The 16,507-nt window shown below is 44.1% G+C and overlaps 2 protein-coding genes across 3 annotated transcripts; one reads left to right on the plus strand and one right to left on the minus strand.

Moving 5' to 3' along the window:
* Positions 1–1,182: 1,182 nt before the first annotated feature.
* Positions 1,183–11,911, plus strand: LOC311282523 (C-signal). Its single transcript, XM_084396326.1, has 6 exons — positions 1,183–1,457; positions 1,546–1,597; positions 2,044–2,231; positions 2,369–2,524; positions 2,637–2,747; positions 11,582–11,911. The coding sequence occupies exons 1-6, from the start codon at positions 1,224–1,226 to the stop codon at positions 11,693–11,695; spliced, it is 855 nt and encodes a 284-aa protein (XP_084252452.1). The 5' UTR covers positions 1,183–1,223; the 3' UTR covers positions 11,696–11,911.
* Positions 11,908–16,302, minus strand: gal (galanin/GMAP prepropeptide). 2 transcript variants are annotated; one of them, XM_084396327.1, is made up of 7 exons: positions 16,206–16,302; positions 16,037–16,117; positions 15,191–15,245; positions 14,657–14,728; positions 12,984–13,070; positions 12,685–12,756; positions 11,908–12,146 (listed from the first exon to the last, which is right to left on the minus strand). In XM_084396327.1, the coding sequence occupies exons 2-7, from the start codon at positions 16,115–16,117 to the stop codon at positions 12,085–12,087; spliced, it is 429 nt and encodes a 142-aa protein (XP_084252453.1). In that variant the 5' UTR covers positions 16,206–16,302; the 3' UTR covers positions 11,908–12,084. The 2 variants fall into 2 exon arrangements, with proteins under 2 accessions (XP_084252453.1, XP_084252454.1); XM_084396328.1 differs by lacking the exon at positions 14,657–14,728.
* Between the last annotated feature and the right edge of the window lie 205 nt (positions 16,303–16,507).

A 16,507-nucleotide genomic window follows, 5' to 3' on the forward strand; every position in this document is an offset into this window, starting at 1 on the left:
GGTAAAGGATCATATGTTAGCGGATGAAGAATCCTGTAGGTGGTGTAGTCGTCCTCCCGCAGGGATTCTTCCATCCTGGCGTATCCCGGTCCTGAATGCATCCCATGACTGAAGAGATTTGCCATTCTAGGACTTTCATGGGTGTGGTGTAAGGGGACCAGAGACCCGTCGGATAAGTCTCTTCTGTAGCTGTACTCTTGCCCATCCAACTCATTCATTCTCCTGATATTATAGATGGCGCTGGAGTCACACAAACATAAAAGAGAGAAGCATATTTATCTACAATTTTTCTACAGTTTTCGTTTTAATTTTAGTAAGTTTGTTATGTGCATTTGTCATTTTATTATTTTTTTGATATTTTAAACATTTCCTTTTCATTTTTTAAATGTATTACTTCAACTTTTCTTTTTTAATTAAGTTGTAATAGTTTAATCTACGATTTATTTATTTAAATTATACTGATAACAATTTAGTTTTAGTCAACAATAGTAACACTGGTCCTGAATATGTATCGTTAATAGAAAGTAAATATATTGTTTACTAGTTATACTCTTCTGTAAACTTTTTTTTTTATTTACTCTTCTGTAAAATTTCATTGGCAACATATTTCATTTGTGTAAGGCATACGTTACAACTGTTCGGCTCTAGTATAAAATATACACAGATAACCAAGTATTGTTAATTAGATGTTTGTTAGATTAGTTTATTTACTTTGAAGTAAACTTGTTAAGCTAGCGATTTAGCTTATCACTTCATCTGCGTTAACGTTACCTCAGGATATTGATTAATTATAAAATCTACAAGTTACCATTACGAGACACTTACCAGATGAATAAGTACGTATGGATTTTTGACCGTTTAAAATAACAAAATTGACTTATATAAGACTATATAAGAGTTTTTATATAGATATATATTCGACGTTACAGATGCTGTAAAATAGCTCGAAGGTACTCACGCGCATTAACAGTAAAAAACCGCGAGAGGTCGCGCGCGTCTGTTTTTCACATAATTATATATTTTTTTATTTTGCAATCGGCTAGGTAAACAGTACATTTAGGTGATTTAATGATATTTGTATTATATGAAAATTTTAAGTAAATTAGTAAAATAATCTTAATATAAACATTAGTGAAGCGATTTATTTGAATTTAGCGGCATCACCTTTTCCCGTCATTTCTAATGCATTAATTCACTAAAATCTGGTTGTAGGTAGGACGCTTATGAAACTAACCCCGCCTCCAGTTTTCCATAAATTGGGAAACCCTTTAAAGAGAGAGTGCGCGAGGAGTGCTCGCGACATTTTGAAGATGATGATCAATTTCACGAAGTGTCGCTCGGTGCTGATCACGGGCGCGAGCAGAGGGCTCGGACTGCAAATGGTCAGACAGCTGCTCGCTACCCCGGAAAGACCCCAAAAGATCATTGCAACCGCCCGGAATCCAGCAGCTGCAGAGGTAAGCTATCACAGTGCTCGACAGACAGCGAATATGCAGAATAACTATAGCTTGCTTAACGAGCGATTATGTTTGCTGTCATTGTCAGGAACTGCAAGAGCTTGCCCAGTCTAATCCAGGCGTTCATGTTGTGCCTCTAGGTGAGTTATACTGTCTTTCGTGTCCAGTCGTTTTAAAGCTAGATGAGGGACAGTTCGAGCTAGCGTAAACGGAATAGTTTAAGTGGTTTTGTTTTGTTTGAGAACACAGTCACACACATAAAGCATAGTTTATAACTTGATTATACAAGTAGGGTGCCTACTTCCGGAATTCGCCCAAAATATTACTAGTGGAGTGCAATTATTATATATGTCCCGTAGGTGGAGACCAATGACAAGGATTCAAACAGTTCTGGGAATCATGGAAATATCAGTTTTTTTTTTTTTTAACAATAACAACACTGGTTGTGAATAACAATGGAAAGTTCTACTGAGAATAAAATATTTTCTAGTTATGCTTCTGTGTACTTTTTCATCTGCTATATATTTAATTTGTGTGGTCCATTCTTTTTAATGAATTGGATCAAACCGGTTGTTATTTCTATCAGATGTCACCAGTGACACCAGTGTGGATGCAGCAGTGCAGGCAGTGGAATCCCTTGTGGGTGCTGATGGCTTGAACTGCTTAATTAATAATGCAGCGATTAACATCACCTCTGAACTGAACACAGTCACACGAGATGCCATGATGAAAACCTTTGAGAGTAACACAGTGGCTCCTCTTTTTATGACCAAGGTAATATGGCTGGACCAATTACCAACCAAACACTGGCAACTTTAATCTAATGCTAATACTTTTTAGAACTGCAATGATAGGGTTTTTTGTAGAAACTTCTTGTTCCTCTTTATTTAATTCCCTATGGTCTTTTCCAGGCTTTCCTGCCGTTGTTGAAAAGGGCGGCAGCTGAAGGCAGTAACATGGGAATCCACAGAGCCGCAGTGATCAATGTGTCATCTCTCCTGGGCTCCTGCCAGCTCAACTGGGGCGAAGGAGCGAGCTTCAAGAGTTATGCTTACAGGGCATCTAAGGTAAAACACCTGTTATTTGCTTTGGGGGGGAAATGATTCAGGTGCTGTCATATTATGAACTTACATACTTAACTTTGATTTTTTTATTTTTTTAATATTTTTTTATATATAGAGTGCCTTGAACATGGTTACAAGGTGTTTGGCTATTGATCTGGAAGCTGATGGGATCTTGTGTGTCGCCCTTCACCCTGGTTGGGTGCGCACTGATATGGGCGGACCAATGGTGAGTATGAATGTTTTTCAGTTGATAAAATTAATCTATTTTTAAAATATTCTAATCGATTCTCATTGTAAAAAAAAGAGATATCATTCACATTTATTCTAAGTCTTTTTGCCAAACATTTCGTTGCAACTGAATACCATGAACAAAAATCAACAGGCTAAAGAGCACTTACACACAGTTTGTCTGTGGTTTAAAAATACAACAGCAAAAACAACTAGCCTAGCTCATATGAATTTCAAGCATTATTAAAGGCAAGTAAACACTCAGTAATTAAATGAGAACAAATAAACAAATTAGCAGTAGCACGCATAAATACAACTGAGATACAAATGAAATAAACAGTGTTTTGAGATTCTGGAACAGAAACTGTAATCAAATGTAAAATAACACTGCACTTTATAAATAAAGTATACATTACAAATATAGTTACAAAAGTTATTAAGTCAAGAGCAGCGAGGGAATTTTCTGTCTTTTGTTGTTTGATCAGCGTTCATAATACAGACGGCAGCTGGAATATTAGGCTGCTGTCACTTTAAGACCAAATGCACGGATTCAATATAGTTACACCTGTGTTTTCTTTCTCAACTGTTTGTGTGTATTTGTCCATTCAAGTGCAAGAAGATCTGAAAGAGAACAGTATTCAGTATTTGCGCACTATGTGAGAGGCGTCTTTCTGTGAGCGAGCTTTGGATGTGTGAGCAGCACAGAAACCAGCGTCGAATTAGTCTTCCGGGGTCATCACTGCACTATTAATCAACAAAGGGCCTGTCCAAATACCCACACCTGCGGTCTTTGCACTTGACCACTTAAATTCATGTATTTCCTGTCTTTGGCCCAAGGGTTCAAGTGGACCCTTCAAGACCGCAAGTGTGTGTAGAACTTTTGATTCCCTGATGGGATAGTGTTTTACAGTGTTTACAGAGCTTTATTTAGATTTTCAATACTCTGCATTTTAAAGGTACACGCCGACTTTTTGGGCCGACCCACCGCTAGCCTAGCTTAGCACAAAGACTGGAGGTAAACGGCTCCAGCTAGCATACTGCTCCCAATAAGTGATAAAATAACGCCAACATTTTCCTATTTACATGTTGTGATTTGTATAGTCACAGTGTGTACGAATAACAAGGTCACATGAGACACAACCATCTTCTAACCGTATATATACTGGGAACTATATTCTCAGAAGGCGAAGCACTGCTACTTCTGCGGAGTGATTTACTCCAACTCTGAGCGAACTCTCTGCTCCTCATCACGGGGCTTCTCAGGCGCTGCGAGCAAATCACTCCGCCCAAGTAGCAGTGCTTCGCCTATACAAATCACAACATGTAAATAGGAAAATGTTGGCGTTATTTTGTCTCTTATTGGAAGCAGTATGCTAGCTGGAGCTGTTTACCTCCAGTCTTTGTGCTAAGCTAGGCTAGCGGTGGGTGCGTCAGACAGAGTTACGGCACGCAGAGAGATTAAAAGGGTATGTATGGGTTTATCTAACTCTGGGGGATACGGTGAATAAGATAAAGTCCCAAAAAGTCGGCGTGTTCCTTTAAAATAAACTTATAAATATCTGTTTAGTATGTAACAGAAGTCACAACTTAAAACTAAAAATCAGTTGCAAATTTTGTACAAAATACACATTCTCATCTTTGCACCAGCAACACATTGTTTTACTTCCTTATTATTTGTAATATCTAATTTAACTTGCAGTGGAATGTTTTCCTCGGCATCTCGAGTTCCTGAACATGATGCATCTTTACTACTTGTTATAACACGAAATAAACATGATTGAACATCAGAAGGCATGTTGAACGTTACTGAAATGTTTCAAGTATCATGTAATCGCTAAAAGACAAGCTTGTAAACAATGTCACGTAACATTACGTTTACCTCAGAAAAGCCATTCAATGACCAAAGTTCCGTAGTTAAATAAATGAACGTCTCGGTTACGGATGTAACCCTCGTTCCCTGAGTGGGAACGGAGACGTTACGTCGGATGACGACGATTGGGGTTTCGCTTAGAAGCCTATCACCTTCGAGTATATAAAACGAGCCAATGGCAATGAAATGCCATGGGTCTGCGGAATTTGCATAGCGTAACTCCGCCCGCCGCAGGGGGTATATAAGGAAGTACGCTGCACAATGCAGACATGCCTTCGCTGAGGAGCCGAGACTGGCCCCAGGCGTTTTTCAGCGGTACAGCGGAAGTGGCAGGAAGACGTAACGTCTCCGTTCCCACTCAGGGAACGAGGGTTACATCCGTAACCGAGACGTTCCCTTTCGTGGTCACTCCGAGTTACGTCGGATGACGACGATTGGGGTTCCAGTCTAATCACGCCACCTCGGCTGTCTTCCAGTGCCCTGCGTAAGTCTGAGCTCCCTGTTGTGAGACTAGCACGAACGAAGGAGTCCTACTTAACACAGGGATACCAAGGTACACTGGGAAGCATATCTCCAGAGAGAAATATGCAATCATGCCCAGCCATGATGGGGGGGACTTAGAATACACATATGACCCAGAGGGATGCATATGGAGAATCACTGGGGTGTCCAGCCGCAGGTGGAATTTTAAACCCCAGGGGTGGCAAGGTGGCTTGCCAAGGGAAAGACACACGCTCACAAGGAGACTTACAGTGGAATACACATGTGGGGGTCGCCCAGAGGGGGAACCATGCACATGGAGGCACCTAGTCAAGCGCAAAGCTGCGTTATGGCAGATTGGCATAACTCAGGCGTTGACGTCACCAGTGCTGGAGGAACTCAGAGCTTATCAGACTCACCTGAGAGAATATCGCACGTATCCCGTCCGTGGAGAGGAATGGCGAGCAAGCGAAGACACCTGAGCAGAATCTAGCACCGGCTGGTTGAAGCGAGTACATGAGAAGAAACTGGCTCTACGCGGAGATTATAGAATCTCGCGAATGTGTTGGGTGTCGCCCAGCCTGCAGCTCTACAAATGTCTGTTAGCGAGGCGCCATGCGCTAGAGCCCAAGAGGAAGCCACACTACGTGTGGAGTGGGCTTTCACACCAAGGGGGCACGGGCGACCTTGCTGCTGGTATGCCAAAGCAATGGTATCCACTATCCAGTGAGATAACCTTTGCTTTGAGAGAGCCTTTCCCTTCAGCTTCCCACCATGACAGACAAAGAGCTGGTCTGAGGTCCTGAAACACCGCGTTCTGTCTACGTAAGCACGGAGGGCGCGTACTGGACAGAGCAGTGCCAAGGCTGGGTCTGCCTCCTCCAAGGGCAGCGCTTGCAGGTTCACCACCTGGTCTCGAAAGGGGGTGGTAGGAACCTTGGGCATATATCCAAGCCGGGGTCTCAGGATCACGTGAGAGTCAGCCGGCCCGAATTCCAGGCACGCTTCGTCAACCGAAAATGCCTGCAGGTCCCCTACCCTCTTGATGGAGGCCAATGCAACCAGGAGCGCTGTCTTCATTGACAGGAACTTAAGCTCCACTGATTGCAAAGGCTCAAATGGAGCACTCTGCAGGGCAGTTAGAACCACTGAGAGGTCCCAAGAGGGAACGAGGGGAGGACGAGGAGGATTTAGTCTCCTCGCTCCCCTCAGGAACCTGACGATCAGGTCGTGCTTTCCCAGAGACTTACCATCAACTGCTTCGTGATGTGCGGCAATGGCGGCAACATACACTTTCAGGGTGGAGGGAGACAGCCTTCGCTCCAACCCTTCTTGCAGGAAGGAAAGCACGACACTGATCGGGCATTTCGTGGGTTCTTGATGTTTAGAAGAACACCAGTTGACGAAGAGGTTCCACTTCAACGCATAGGCATGTCTCGTGGACGATGCTCTAGCGGAAGTGATGGTAGCCACCACCGCAGGTGGTAGGGTACTCAAACCTGCCTCGTCCCGTCCAGGAGCCACACGTGGAGGTTCCAAAGATCGGGACGAGGGTGCCATAAGGTGCCCCGTCCCTGAGAAAGGAGGTCCTTCCTCAGAGGAATTGGCCAGGGAGGTGCTGTCGCGAGGAGTACTAGTTCGGAGAACCAGGTCCGGTTGGGCCAATACGGGGCAACCAAAATGACCTGCTCCTCGTCCTCCCTGATCTTGCGTAAGGTCTGCGCAAGAAGGCTCACTGGGGGAAACGCATACTTGCGTAGGCCCCGCGGCCAGCTGTGCGCCAGTGCATCCGTGCCGAGCGTGCCCTCGGTCAGGGAATAAAACAGGTCGCAATGGGACGAGTCGTGGGAGGCAAACAGGTCTACCTGTGCGTCGTCGAACTGATCCCAAACCAGCTGAACCGTCCGGGGATGGAGTCGCCATTCTCCAGCGAGAGGCCGAACTCGAGACAGCTCGTCGGCCGCCTGGTTCAGGTGTCCCGGGATATAAATGGCTCGAAGCGACCTCAGATGCTTCTGACTCCATATGAGGAGGTGGCGAGCGAGTTGCGACATACGGCGGGAGCGTAGACCACCTTGATGGTTGATGTACGCTACTGTTGCGGTATTGTCTGATCGGACTAGTACGTGCTGACCCCTGAGCAGCGCATGGAAGCGGTGCAGGGCGAGACGTACAGCCAGCAACTCGAGGCAATTGACATGCCAAAGGCGCTGGGGTCCTGTCCAGGAGCCCGCGGCAGCATGACCATTGCACATGGCGCCCCAGCCCGTGTTGGAGGCATCTGTTGATACAACAACATGCCGGGAAACTCGTTCTAAGGGCACTCCGGCCCGTAGAAAACTGAGGTTCGCCCACGGGGTGAAGGTCTGACGGCAGGCTGGAGTCACTGGGACTTGGAGCGTGCCGTGTTGCCATGCCCACCTCGGGACTCGATCGCGAAGCCAAAGCTGAAGCGGTCTCATATGAAGCAACCCCAGCGGCGTTACTGCGGCTGCGGATGCCATATGCCCCAGGAGCCTCTGAAAAAGTTTCAGTGGAACCGCACTCTTGCCCTCGAACTGACGAAGACAAGTCAGCAGTGACTGCGCGCGCTCGCTCGTAAGCTGCGCGCACATGGCGACCGAGTCGATCTCCATACCGAAAAAAGAGATCCTCTGCACGGGGCAGAGTTTGCTCTTCTCCCAGTTGACCCGAAGGCCCAGACGGACTAGGTGCCGGAGCACTAGGTCCCTGTGTTCGCAAACCTGGTCTCGAGAGTGAGCTAGGATCAGCCAGTCGTCGAGATAGTTCAGGATGCGAACCCCGTGTTCTCGGAGGGGAACAAGGGCTGCCTCGACGACCTTCGTAAAGACGCGAGGAGACAGGGCTAGCCCGAAAGGGAGAACCGCGTACTGGTATGCCTGCCCCTCGAAAGCAAACCGTAGAAACGGTCTGTGTCGAGGTAAAATGGAGACATGGAAGTAGGCGTCCTTCAGGTCGATCGCTGCAAACCAATCCTGCGGCCGCACACACTGGAGGATGTGTTTGGCCGTGAGCATCTTGAATGGCAGCCTGTGAAGGGAGCGGTTCAAGACGCGCAGGTCGAGGATTGGCCGTAACCCACCGGACTTCTTGGGTACAATGAAGTAAGGGCTGTAGAAGCCGGACTTCATTTCGGCTGGAGGGACAATCTCGATCGCACCCTTCGCCAGCAGGGTGGCGACCTCCGCTCTCATGACAGGGGCATTGCCACCGACCATAGTGAAGCGGATTCCCCTGAAGCGGGGAGGAGATCTCGCGAACTGAATCGCGTAGCCGAGCCTGATGGTTCTCGCGACCCAGCGGGACAGTCTGGGAAGCTCTAGCCAGGCCTCCAGAAAGTGCACCAGCGGGGACATACGAACCACAGACGTACCGTCGGTGGGGCAGCGAGGCGGAATGACCGGCACCGGCGAGGGTGGCATAGCGGCCCTGTGCGGGGGCACGGTCATTAACCGCGTCCTGCCAGAGGAGGCCAGGGGAGGGCGCGCGTCCCACGGGGGCGTGCTCTGGCAGGGGTCTGGCGACAGAGGGGGATGAGAGGAGCGTGGCCCGTGGGCGGCGCGTGCTGTCATCCCACACCTCTGGGACAGAGGAGGGCGGCAGTGGCGGGACCCGAGGGTGGCGCGCACTGCGGCCCTCGGACTCTGTCGGCTCAGGATTGGGGAATTCAATTCTGTCTTCAACCACATCAAAGTACTGCTCGTCGTTGGACGAGCAGCGGGGAGTGGAGAACAAAAGATTCTCCCCCGGCCCTCCACCGGGGGAAGGAGTGGCCCTGCTACCAGCTCCTGGGACAGAATTGAAGCCAACCCTGAGCAGCCCGTCTCGGGAGCGCCGCTCGGCCTGGCGTTTAGCGGGCGGCGGGGCTAGAGAGGGCTGTGGCGCCTGCCTGCGGCTCTCTCCACAACGCGGCCCGGGTGAAGGTTGCTGCTGGGGCCGTGCGGGAGGGGCGGCCGCGGGAGGGCGCCCTCGGCGGCGAGCAGGCTGAGGATTCTGTGCCGACAGCTGAGCAGCGGAGCGTCGGGGCAGAATATACTTGATAGCCTCAGTCTGCTTCTGGGCGGTCGAGAACTGTTGGGCAAAATCCTCGACCGCACCGCCGAAAAGGCCGGCCTGGGATATGGGAGCATCAAGCAGACGAGTCCGCTCGGGCTCACACATATCAGCCAGGTTCAGCCAGAGATGTCTCTCCTGGACCACAGCTGTGGACATCACCAAACCCAGGGAGCGCGCGGTCACCTTCGTCGCTCGGAGAGCGAGGTCGGTGGCGGCGCGCAGCTCATCAACGAGCCCTGGGTCTGTCCTGCCCTCGTGCATGTCACGAAGCATCTGGGCCTGGTAGACCTGCAGAATGGCCATGGCATGCAAAGAGACAGCTGCCTGTCCCGCCGCACTGTAAGACTTCGCCACGAGAGTGGACGAGAATCCACAGGCTTTGGACGGGTGCTTAGGATCATCACGTGATGAAGCGCCTGCCGGACACAGCTGCATCGCGACAGAACGTTCAACCGTGGGAATCCCAGTGTACCCACAAGCATCAGCTCTATCGAGGGGAGGAAAGGCGGAGAAAGCCGACGAACGATCGCGGGAAGACATGGGAGCCTTCCAGGACCGCGTGACTTCCTCATGCACTTCCGGGAAGAATGGTATTGGGGTTGGGCGGCGACGAATGTCAGCGGCCGCTCCCAAAAACCAATCATCCAGCCGCGAGCGCACTGGATCGAGCCCAATGGCCGCGGCTGCCCGGGAAAGCATGGCAGTCAACTCGGGATCAGACTCGGGCAATGCTGGCACGCCCGAGGGCGGCAACACAGCTGAATCCTCACTTCCCGAGGACTCATGCCCACCTTGTGATGCAGTGATCGACATTGCATCCTCCTGTGGAACGCGAAACGAAACGCACGGGGCCTCCGTAGAGGGACCGGCGGTTTCGGTTTGCACGCTCGCGGGTACCAATGCTGAAGAGGGGTGTGTGGACCGTGGACGTATCGGCGGTTTGTCCCACACAGATACCCTCAGGTCACCCTGGCCACCAGCCGAAGTACAGCCTCTCGGGGAGACCGTAGATCGGGGTGTGGATGAGGGGACTCTCGCTCTGATGAGCTCATTGAGTCTCGACCGCAGCATGGAGATGGTCATGTTCCCGCAATGAGAACATGAATCATCCACAAACGCTGCTTCAGCGTGATCAACGCCCAAACACGCTAAGCAGAGATTGTGCCCATCAGGAGAAAATACATCGCGACCACAACCAGAAGTGCACGGGCGAGACATCTTTAAAAAGACGTGCCACATGCAATGCTCTTTTTGTGAGAGGAAAACTCCGCGGATGTTGAAGCGAACAGGGAGAAATCACACTAACTGTCAGATCACTGACAAGATCAGCAGGGAAGTGTGCACTCGCTGAAATCGCCGTCACACCAACACCGGAGAGCTCGCTCGTCTCGAAGGTAAGAGAAGACTAACTCAGAATCTTTGGCTTGCAGGAGTGGAGAAGTTCTCAGCTCCGAAGCGAAAGCATGTCTGCATTGTGCAGCGTACTTCCTTATATACCCCCTGCGGCGGGCGGAGTTACGCTATGCAAATTCCGCAGACCCATGGCATTTCATTGCCATTGGCTCGTTTTATATACTCGAAGGTGATAGGCTTCTAAGCGAAACCCCAATCGTCGTCATCCGACGTAACTCGGAGTGACCACGAAAGGGAACTAGAAATGAGCATTTTGCTAAATGTATGCACTATATTACATATTCATTACTGCCACTGGTTGAATGTTTGTATTTCACAACAACATTATTATAAAAACTGCCTTATGTGCAATTTAAATGAATATATACATTTACAGTTGTTCATTTGAACAAGTTTAGATTTTTCCTTGAAGAATTGACATGTACTCTCTGTACCTGATGTGACCCTGGATCACAAAACCAGTCATAAGTCACACGGGTACATTTGTGGCAATAGCCAACAATACTTTGTATGGGTAAAAATTATAGATTTTTCTTTATGCCAAAAATCATTAGGATATTAAGTAAAGATCATGATCCATGAAGATATTTTGTAAATATCTAAAAAATATATTTTTGTGAGTGAATGCAGCACAATTGCGAACATAAATGGACAACTTTAAAGGCGGTTTTCTCAATGTTTCAATTTTTTTGCACCCTCAGATTCCAGATTTGCAAATATTTTGTATCTCAGCCAAATATTGTCCTATCCTAACAAACCATTCATCAATGGAAAGCTTATTTATTCAGCTTTCAGATAATATATAAATCTAAATTTAAAAAAAATTACCCATAAGACTGGTTTTATGGTCCAGGGTCACATATATCCAATCAAATTGAATCGGAATTGTGAATCGGAATTAAATCGCAAGCTTGTCATTAAATTATGAAAATTGTGTCAATCCCTAGGCCTACTTATTTGAATCCATTTTTTCATTTACTTGCCATTTACAGGCACCTTTGAGTCCAGAGGAGAGCATATTATCCGTGTTGTCTGTCATTTCTGGATTCACGGAGAAACATCACGGTGGATTTGTGGACTACACTGGAGAAAGCTTACCCTGGTGATCTCCATATTGCCACATTGTCCGAGTGCCAGATGACCACTGAGGAGCTTAAGACCTGCGGGATTAATTATTCATGCTTCCACCTGTGTGTCCCAACCAAGAAGTACAAATCTTCCTAAAATAAAAAAAGGTTTTTGCTACCTGTCTGAAATAGCCTGACATGCTTTTTGCCTTTTCTATGAATATACAAATAAAATATAAGTTGAGTCAAATGCCATTTATGAGTTTTATTTTTTGAATCCATCCATACATCAGTGATTCTGACAGATTAAAGTTACATGGTAAAATTGACATGTTAGCGCGTGGAGAAGACGTCGAACATTAATAGAGCCTCTGAGAGAGACGAGTGCGGTGGAGGTCAGGGTGTGTAAATGCTGAATTCCGTCAAAATTAGGGTTGGCTTATCTCCTCTGATGTGAAAGAGGAAGGCAGACTGTCAAGAGCCCCAATTTCTGCAGGATGGAGTAAGAAATAAAATGGGAAAATTAGAACAATTCACTTCCTTGCAGTCAAGATATATTAGGTGAACAGTTTTTTTCAGAGATGTTATTCAGAACTGCACAGAAAGTTCAAGAGAACAGCATTTATTTGAAAGAGAAATCTTTTATAACATTAGAAATGTCTTTTCTGACACAATTTAATGCATCCTTGCTAAACAAAAGTATTGATTTCTTTAAAAAAACTTACTGACCCTAAACTTCTATATATACAGTATGTGTATATTAGTGCTGTCAGATCGATTAATCTCATCTAACATAAAAGCTTTTATGTGTATTACATTTATTTTATATATGCACAGACACATAATATATAATATATATACACACATATTATTGTTAAGATATATATATATATATATATATATATATATATATATATATATATATATATATATAATTATTTATGTATATTATCAGTGCTGTTTATTATGCAAAACCCTTTTCCCCAAAATCAGCACATAAAATGTAAATCTAGCGAAGTTGCACTTACCTTTTAATCTGAGATAAGAAAGAAAGTCTATGATGGTATGGACAACCTCCTCATCTGATATCCTCAGAGCTCCTAAAGACCAGAAACGGTTATTACAAGATTTTATAAGGGTCATTATCATTTATTCTTTTAATCACAAAGCTTTGCTACAACATCTGTGAACGTGCATAATTAAAAGTTAATGATCATCTAAATGGATCGTTAAATACACTTCCCAGCCTTTAGAGACTCTAATAAACCATCCAGAAACTGATCTCAACTAACACAGGGCTTTCACACTGGCGGTGCATGCTTCTTACCGGTCTTGAAATCTTCTTCCATGGGCATTTCTCTCTTCCCCGCCAGCCCGTGCTTGTCACTTAGACTCCTGTGGCTGTCTATGGCATCTGATCACAAAGCACAACCACACATAATCACACTGATCATTTGAACAACCCGCTGAGAACCCGAGCCACCAGACCCTGACGCCACGGCTGATATTCATAGACCTGCCTGTGGCACACATATGTTCCTAATGCGACAAGTCATTATCCGAGGAATATCATTTTTGTTGTTGTTGTTGTTGTTGTTGTTGTTTTTGTTGTTTTTTGGGACAGATTGAGTAGAGCAACCTGCAGGACTTGAGTCATGGAATTGCTTTTTGTTGCAATGCGAAGCACACACTCACACCCTTGTGAAAAAGAAGTGCACTTAAATGTCTTGAAAATACATTACTTTACTGTACTTGCATGTAATACAATATTACCTAAATAAAAGGCCATTGAAGTGTACTTAAAAAGACACGTTTAAAAAGTGCACTTTGTAATAATAATATCAAATTAAAAGTTGTACATTTATCATATTTCAATCATTTCTGTTGTGCTTTTTTTATTTGGTGTGTTGACTAAACACACTACAGTAATGTTCTTGATTATAATTTTAACTGTAGTGTGTTAATATTGCATTTAAAGTTAATACATTTTAAAAGTAATTACAAACGTGTTTAAATACATAACATGTTTTTGTATATTTTAGTTTAGCATCAATAAAATTTAACCATATTTTAACAGACAAATACATATAAAGATGTACTACTAGAAGCACTCATAAGTATGTAATAAAAATCTTAACTATTACACATATTAATTTAATTGCAAATGACATGCAATCAAGTGTCTGAAAACATTAATTTCAGTTTGCACTTGGTAAAAACAATCTAATAGGGATAGTTCATCCAAAAAAGAAAAAATTCTGTCGTTATTTACTCACCGTCAAGTATGAATGTATTTCTTCTGATGAACACAAAAGAAGAACACACATAGTTTCTGGTTCCCATTGACTTCCATAGTATTTTTCTTTTCTATACTATGGAAGTCAATGGGGACCAACAACTGTTCGGTTACCAAGATTCTTCAAAATATCTTCTTTTGTGTTCAGCAGAAGAAAAAAGGTTAGTTTAGAACAACCTGATATGTCTGAAAACTCAGTTCACACTTAAGTATAATACTTTTAAAGTATATTATTTCTGTAATAAAAGTATGCTAAAGTGTACTTCTTTTTCACAACGCCAGCAAATGCAAAAAGAGCAAAAATGACAGCAGAAGCTCACAGCAAGAGTGGAAAAGCAAAGGCGGAGAGTAAAGTAAAAGAAAGAGTGAAATCTCCCTTAATAGTCACCATTAATGCAAGAAAATTAGAGAAAATTATTGCTTATTCAAAAAGCAACCTGCTGCTATATGGGTTAGTACTAATTCATTTAAGACTAGCAGTTTGACAGTATTTACAAAGTTCATGAAGAAAAATACTTCATGCATTTATACACATACCTCACATAAAATATGTATCTAAAATCATGATAAATTCATCTTTCCAGTTTAGATGAAAAGATGAATCGAACCATCACCAGCAATGCAAAACCGCAAATGGCACAAAGAGCAAAACATCACAGAGCAATTCCTCATCTGACTTCAACAACCTGCAGGAGCAATCTTACATTGACCAAGCAGATCTTCGCTCCCCCTTGTACTGGGAGAATCCTTAATCTGTATAAGATGATCAATACGACCTGAAACACAGGGAGTTTCTGTAACTGACCTACACAACATCAGCTCAACATCAGTGCACCCCAACACATTTCATCAAAGACAGCGAACAGGAAACTAAACGGGTTTAAACAAGTAGACCTGCACGCTCAAAGCAAAAGTAAAGCACATAAGGAAAAAGAATGTAGGCTATACATCAAAACAGCTCAGGTTTGAGGGACAAGATTACAGTTTACGTCAAGTTTAGGCTTAGACCATGCAGGGTTAGTAATTCACCTATCATTTCCCTCTGATTTTAAGGATAAGTTATGGGTTGGGATAGGGTTAAGACTACATTTTCAGACAGTAATGTTGTTCCAGAATGTCTTACTTACTTGGCAGAATCACGAGTGGCCACATAAATCATACGCAACTGTATTTCATAAACAGCTGGGGAAAGGTAAAGAAAGAAGACAGACAAAAGTAAGATGTGTTGGAGAACTCACGAGGACCGAGGAGATACCCAGCACTGTTGAGGGTCCATCCTCTCTTCTCTTTTGCCTGTTTTATAGAATATAGAAATATATTTAAACTCCAATTACACAAATAATTGTTTTCTCTAGCAATAGTTTGTAAGTCCTTAATAATCTTAATATATTTTTTTGTTTAAATATGTCATCCAAACTAAAATCATAGAAATATCACACACTGTAAAAAAAAAAAAAATTGCTATACCTTACATTTTCAGGTACAATCAACTTGGATGTTTAAGTCATTTCCACTTAAATTACATTAAACTGATTTTAATCTTGTATAAGGTTGAAAATTGCTTATATTATTTTGATGAGTTAAAGCAATGTCAAAATATATGTTGTCATAACTTATTGATCATATAGGCTACTTTTTTGTGTATTTGTAGCTTAAAAAATGCCGGGGAACAATACGTTTTAACGTTACATTTACGTTTATACTGTTATTTTTCTGACAAACCCAATGCCATGTCCCGTTATTACAACTTGTCCATGTTGTCACAAAAAGGTCACCGTACAGTCTTTTTTTTTTTTACGCAACAACAGTGGAAATGTTTCTTTTTAATAGCGAATACTTTTTAAGGCATGTGTTTAAACAGAACTGACTTCAAGAAAAAGCCACCCTGAGAATAATTCACTCGAGTAAAAAAAAAAAAAAAATTGTGACAACTTGCCCCGGTCTGCCCTATAACAGTATTTCCCCGAGGATCTTTTCGAAATACCAGCAGTTTTCAACTTTTCCGCGAATTCTAATTTAATTTCCATTAAAACGTACAGTATTAAATAATGAAAGAAATCATTTTGAATCAAAGTAACTCTTACCGCAATCACCATTCCGAGTGTTTCCGAAAGAAAAGCACATACAATAAGAGACGCACAAACTCCAGCGACACACCTGTTCATCTGAAACAGCATTATTGAAGCGTTATAAAACATACAGAACGTGCATAACCAAACAAGCAAAAAGAAAACAGGGAGAACGAGAACTTACCCTGAGTTTCAGTTGGGTCTTTGGAGAGTAAAAACAGTATACTAGTAAAATAATTCCTGCTTCTTCCTTGCTCGTGGTGCTCTGATCCTCCTGGAACCGGAGGCTTTTATTGAAAGGGAATGTCTCACCTCTGACGTATTTACGTCAAAAGGTGAAAGACAGTCTCTTCATCATTGACGACAGAGCAAGTTACCAATCGAGTCCATGTCCATAAGATCATTTGATTAACGTCTTTTTGATTATTGTAGTTATAAGTCACGGTTTTAGATGCCACAATGACCACTAGTGATATTATGGATTTT

Source organism: Rutilus rutilus (assembly GCF_951802725.1).
Source record: "Rutilus rutilus genome assembly, chromosome: 23".
Classification (NCBI taxonomy): domain Eukaryota; kingdom Metazoa; phylum Chordata; class Actinopteri; order Cypriniformes; family Leuciscidae; genus Rutilus; species Rutilus rutilus.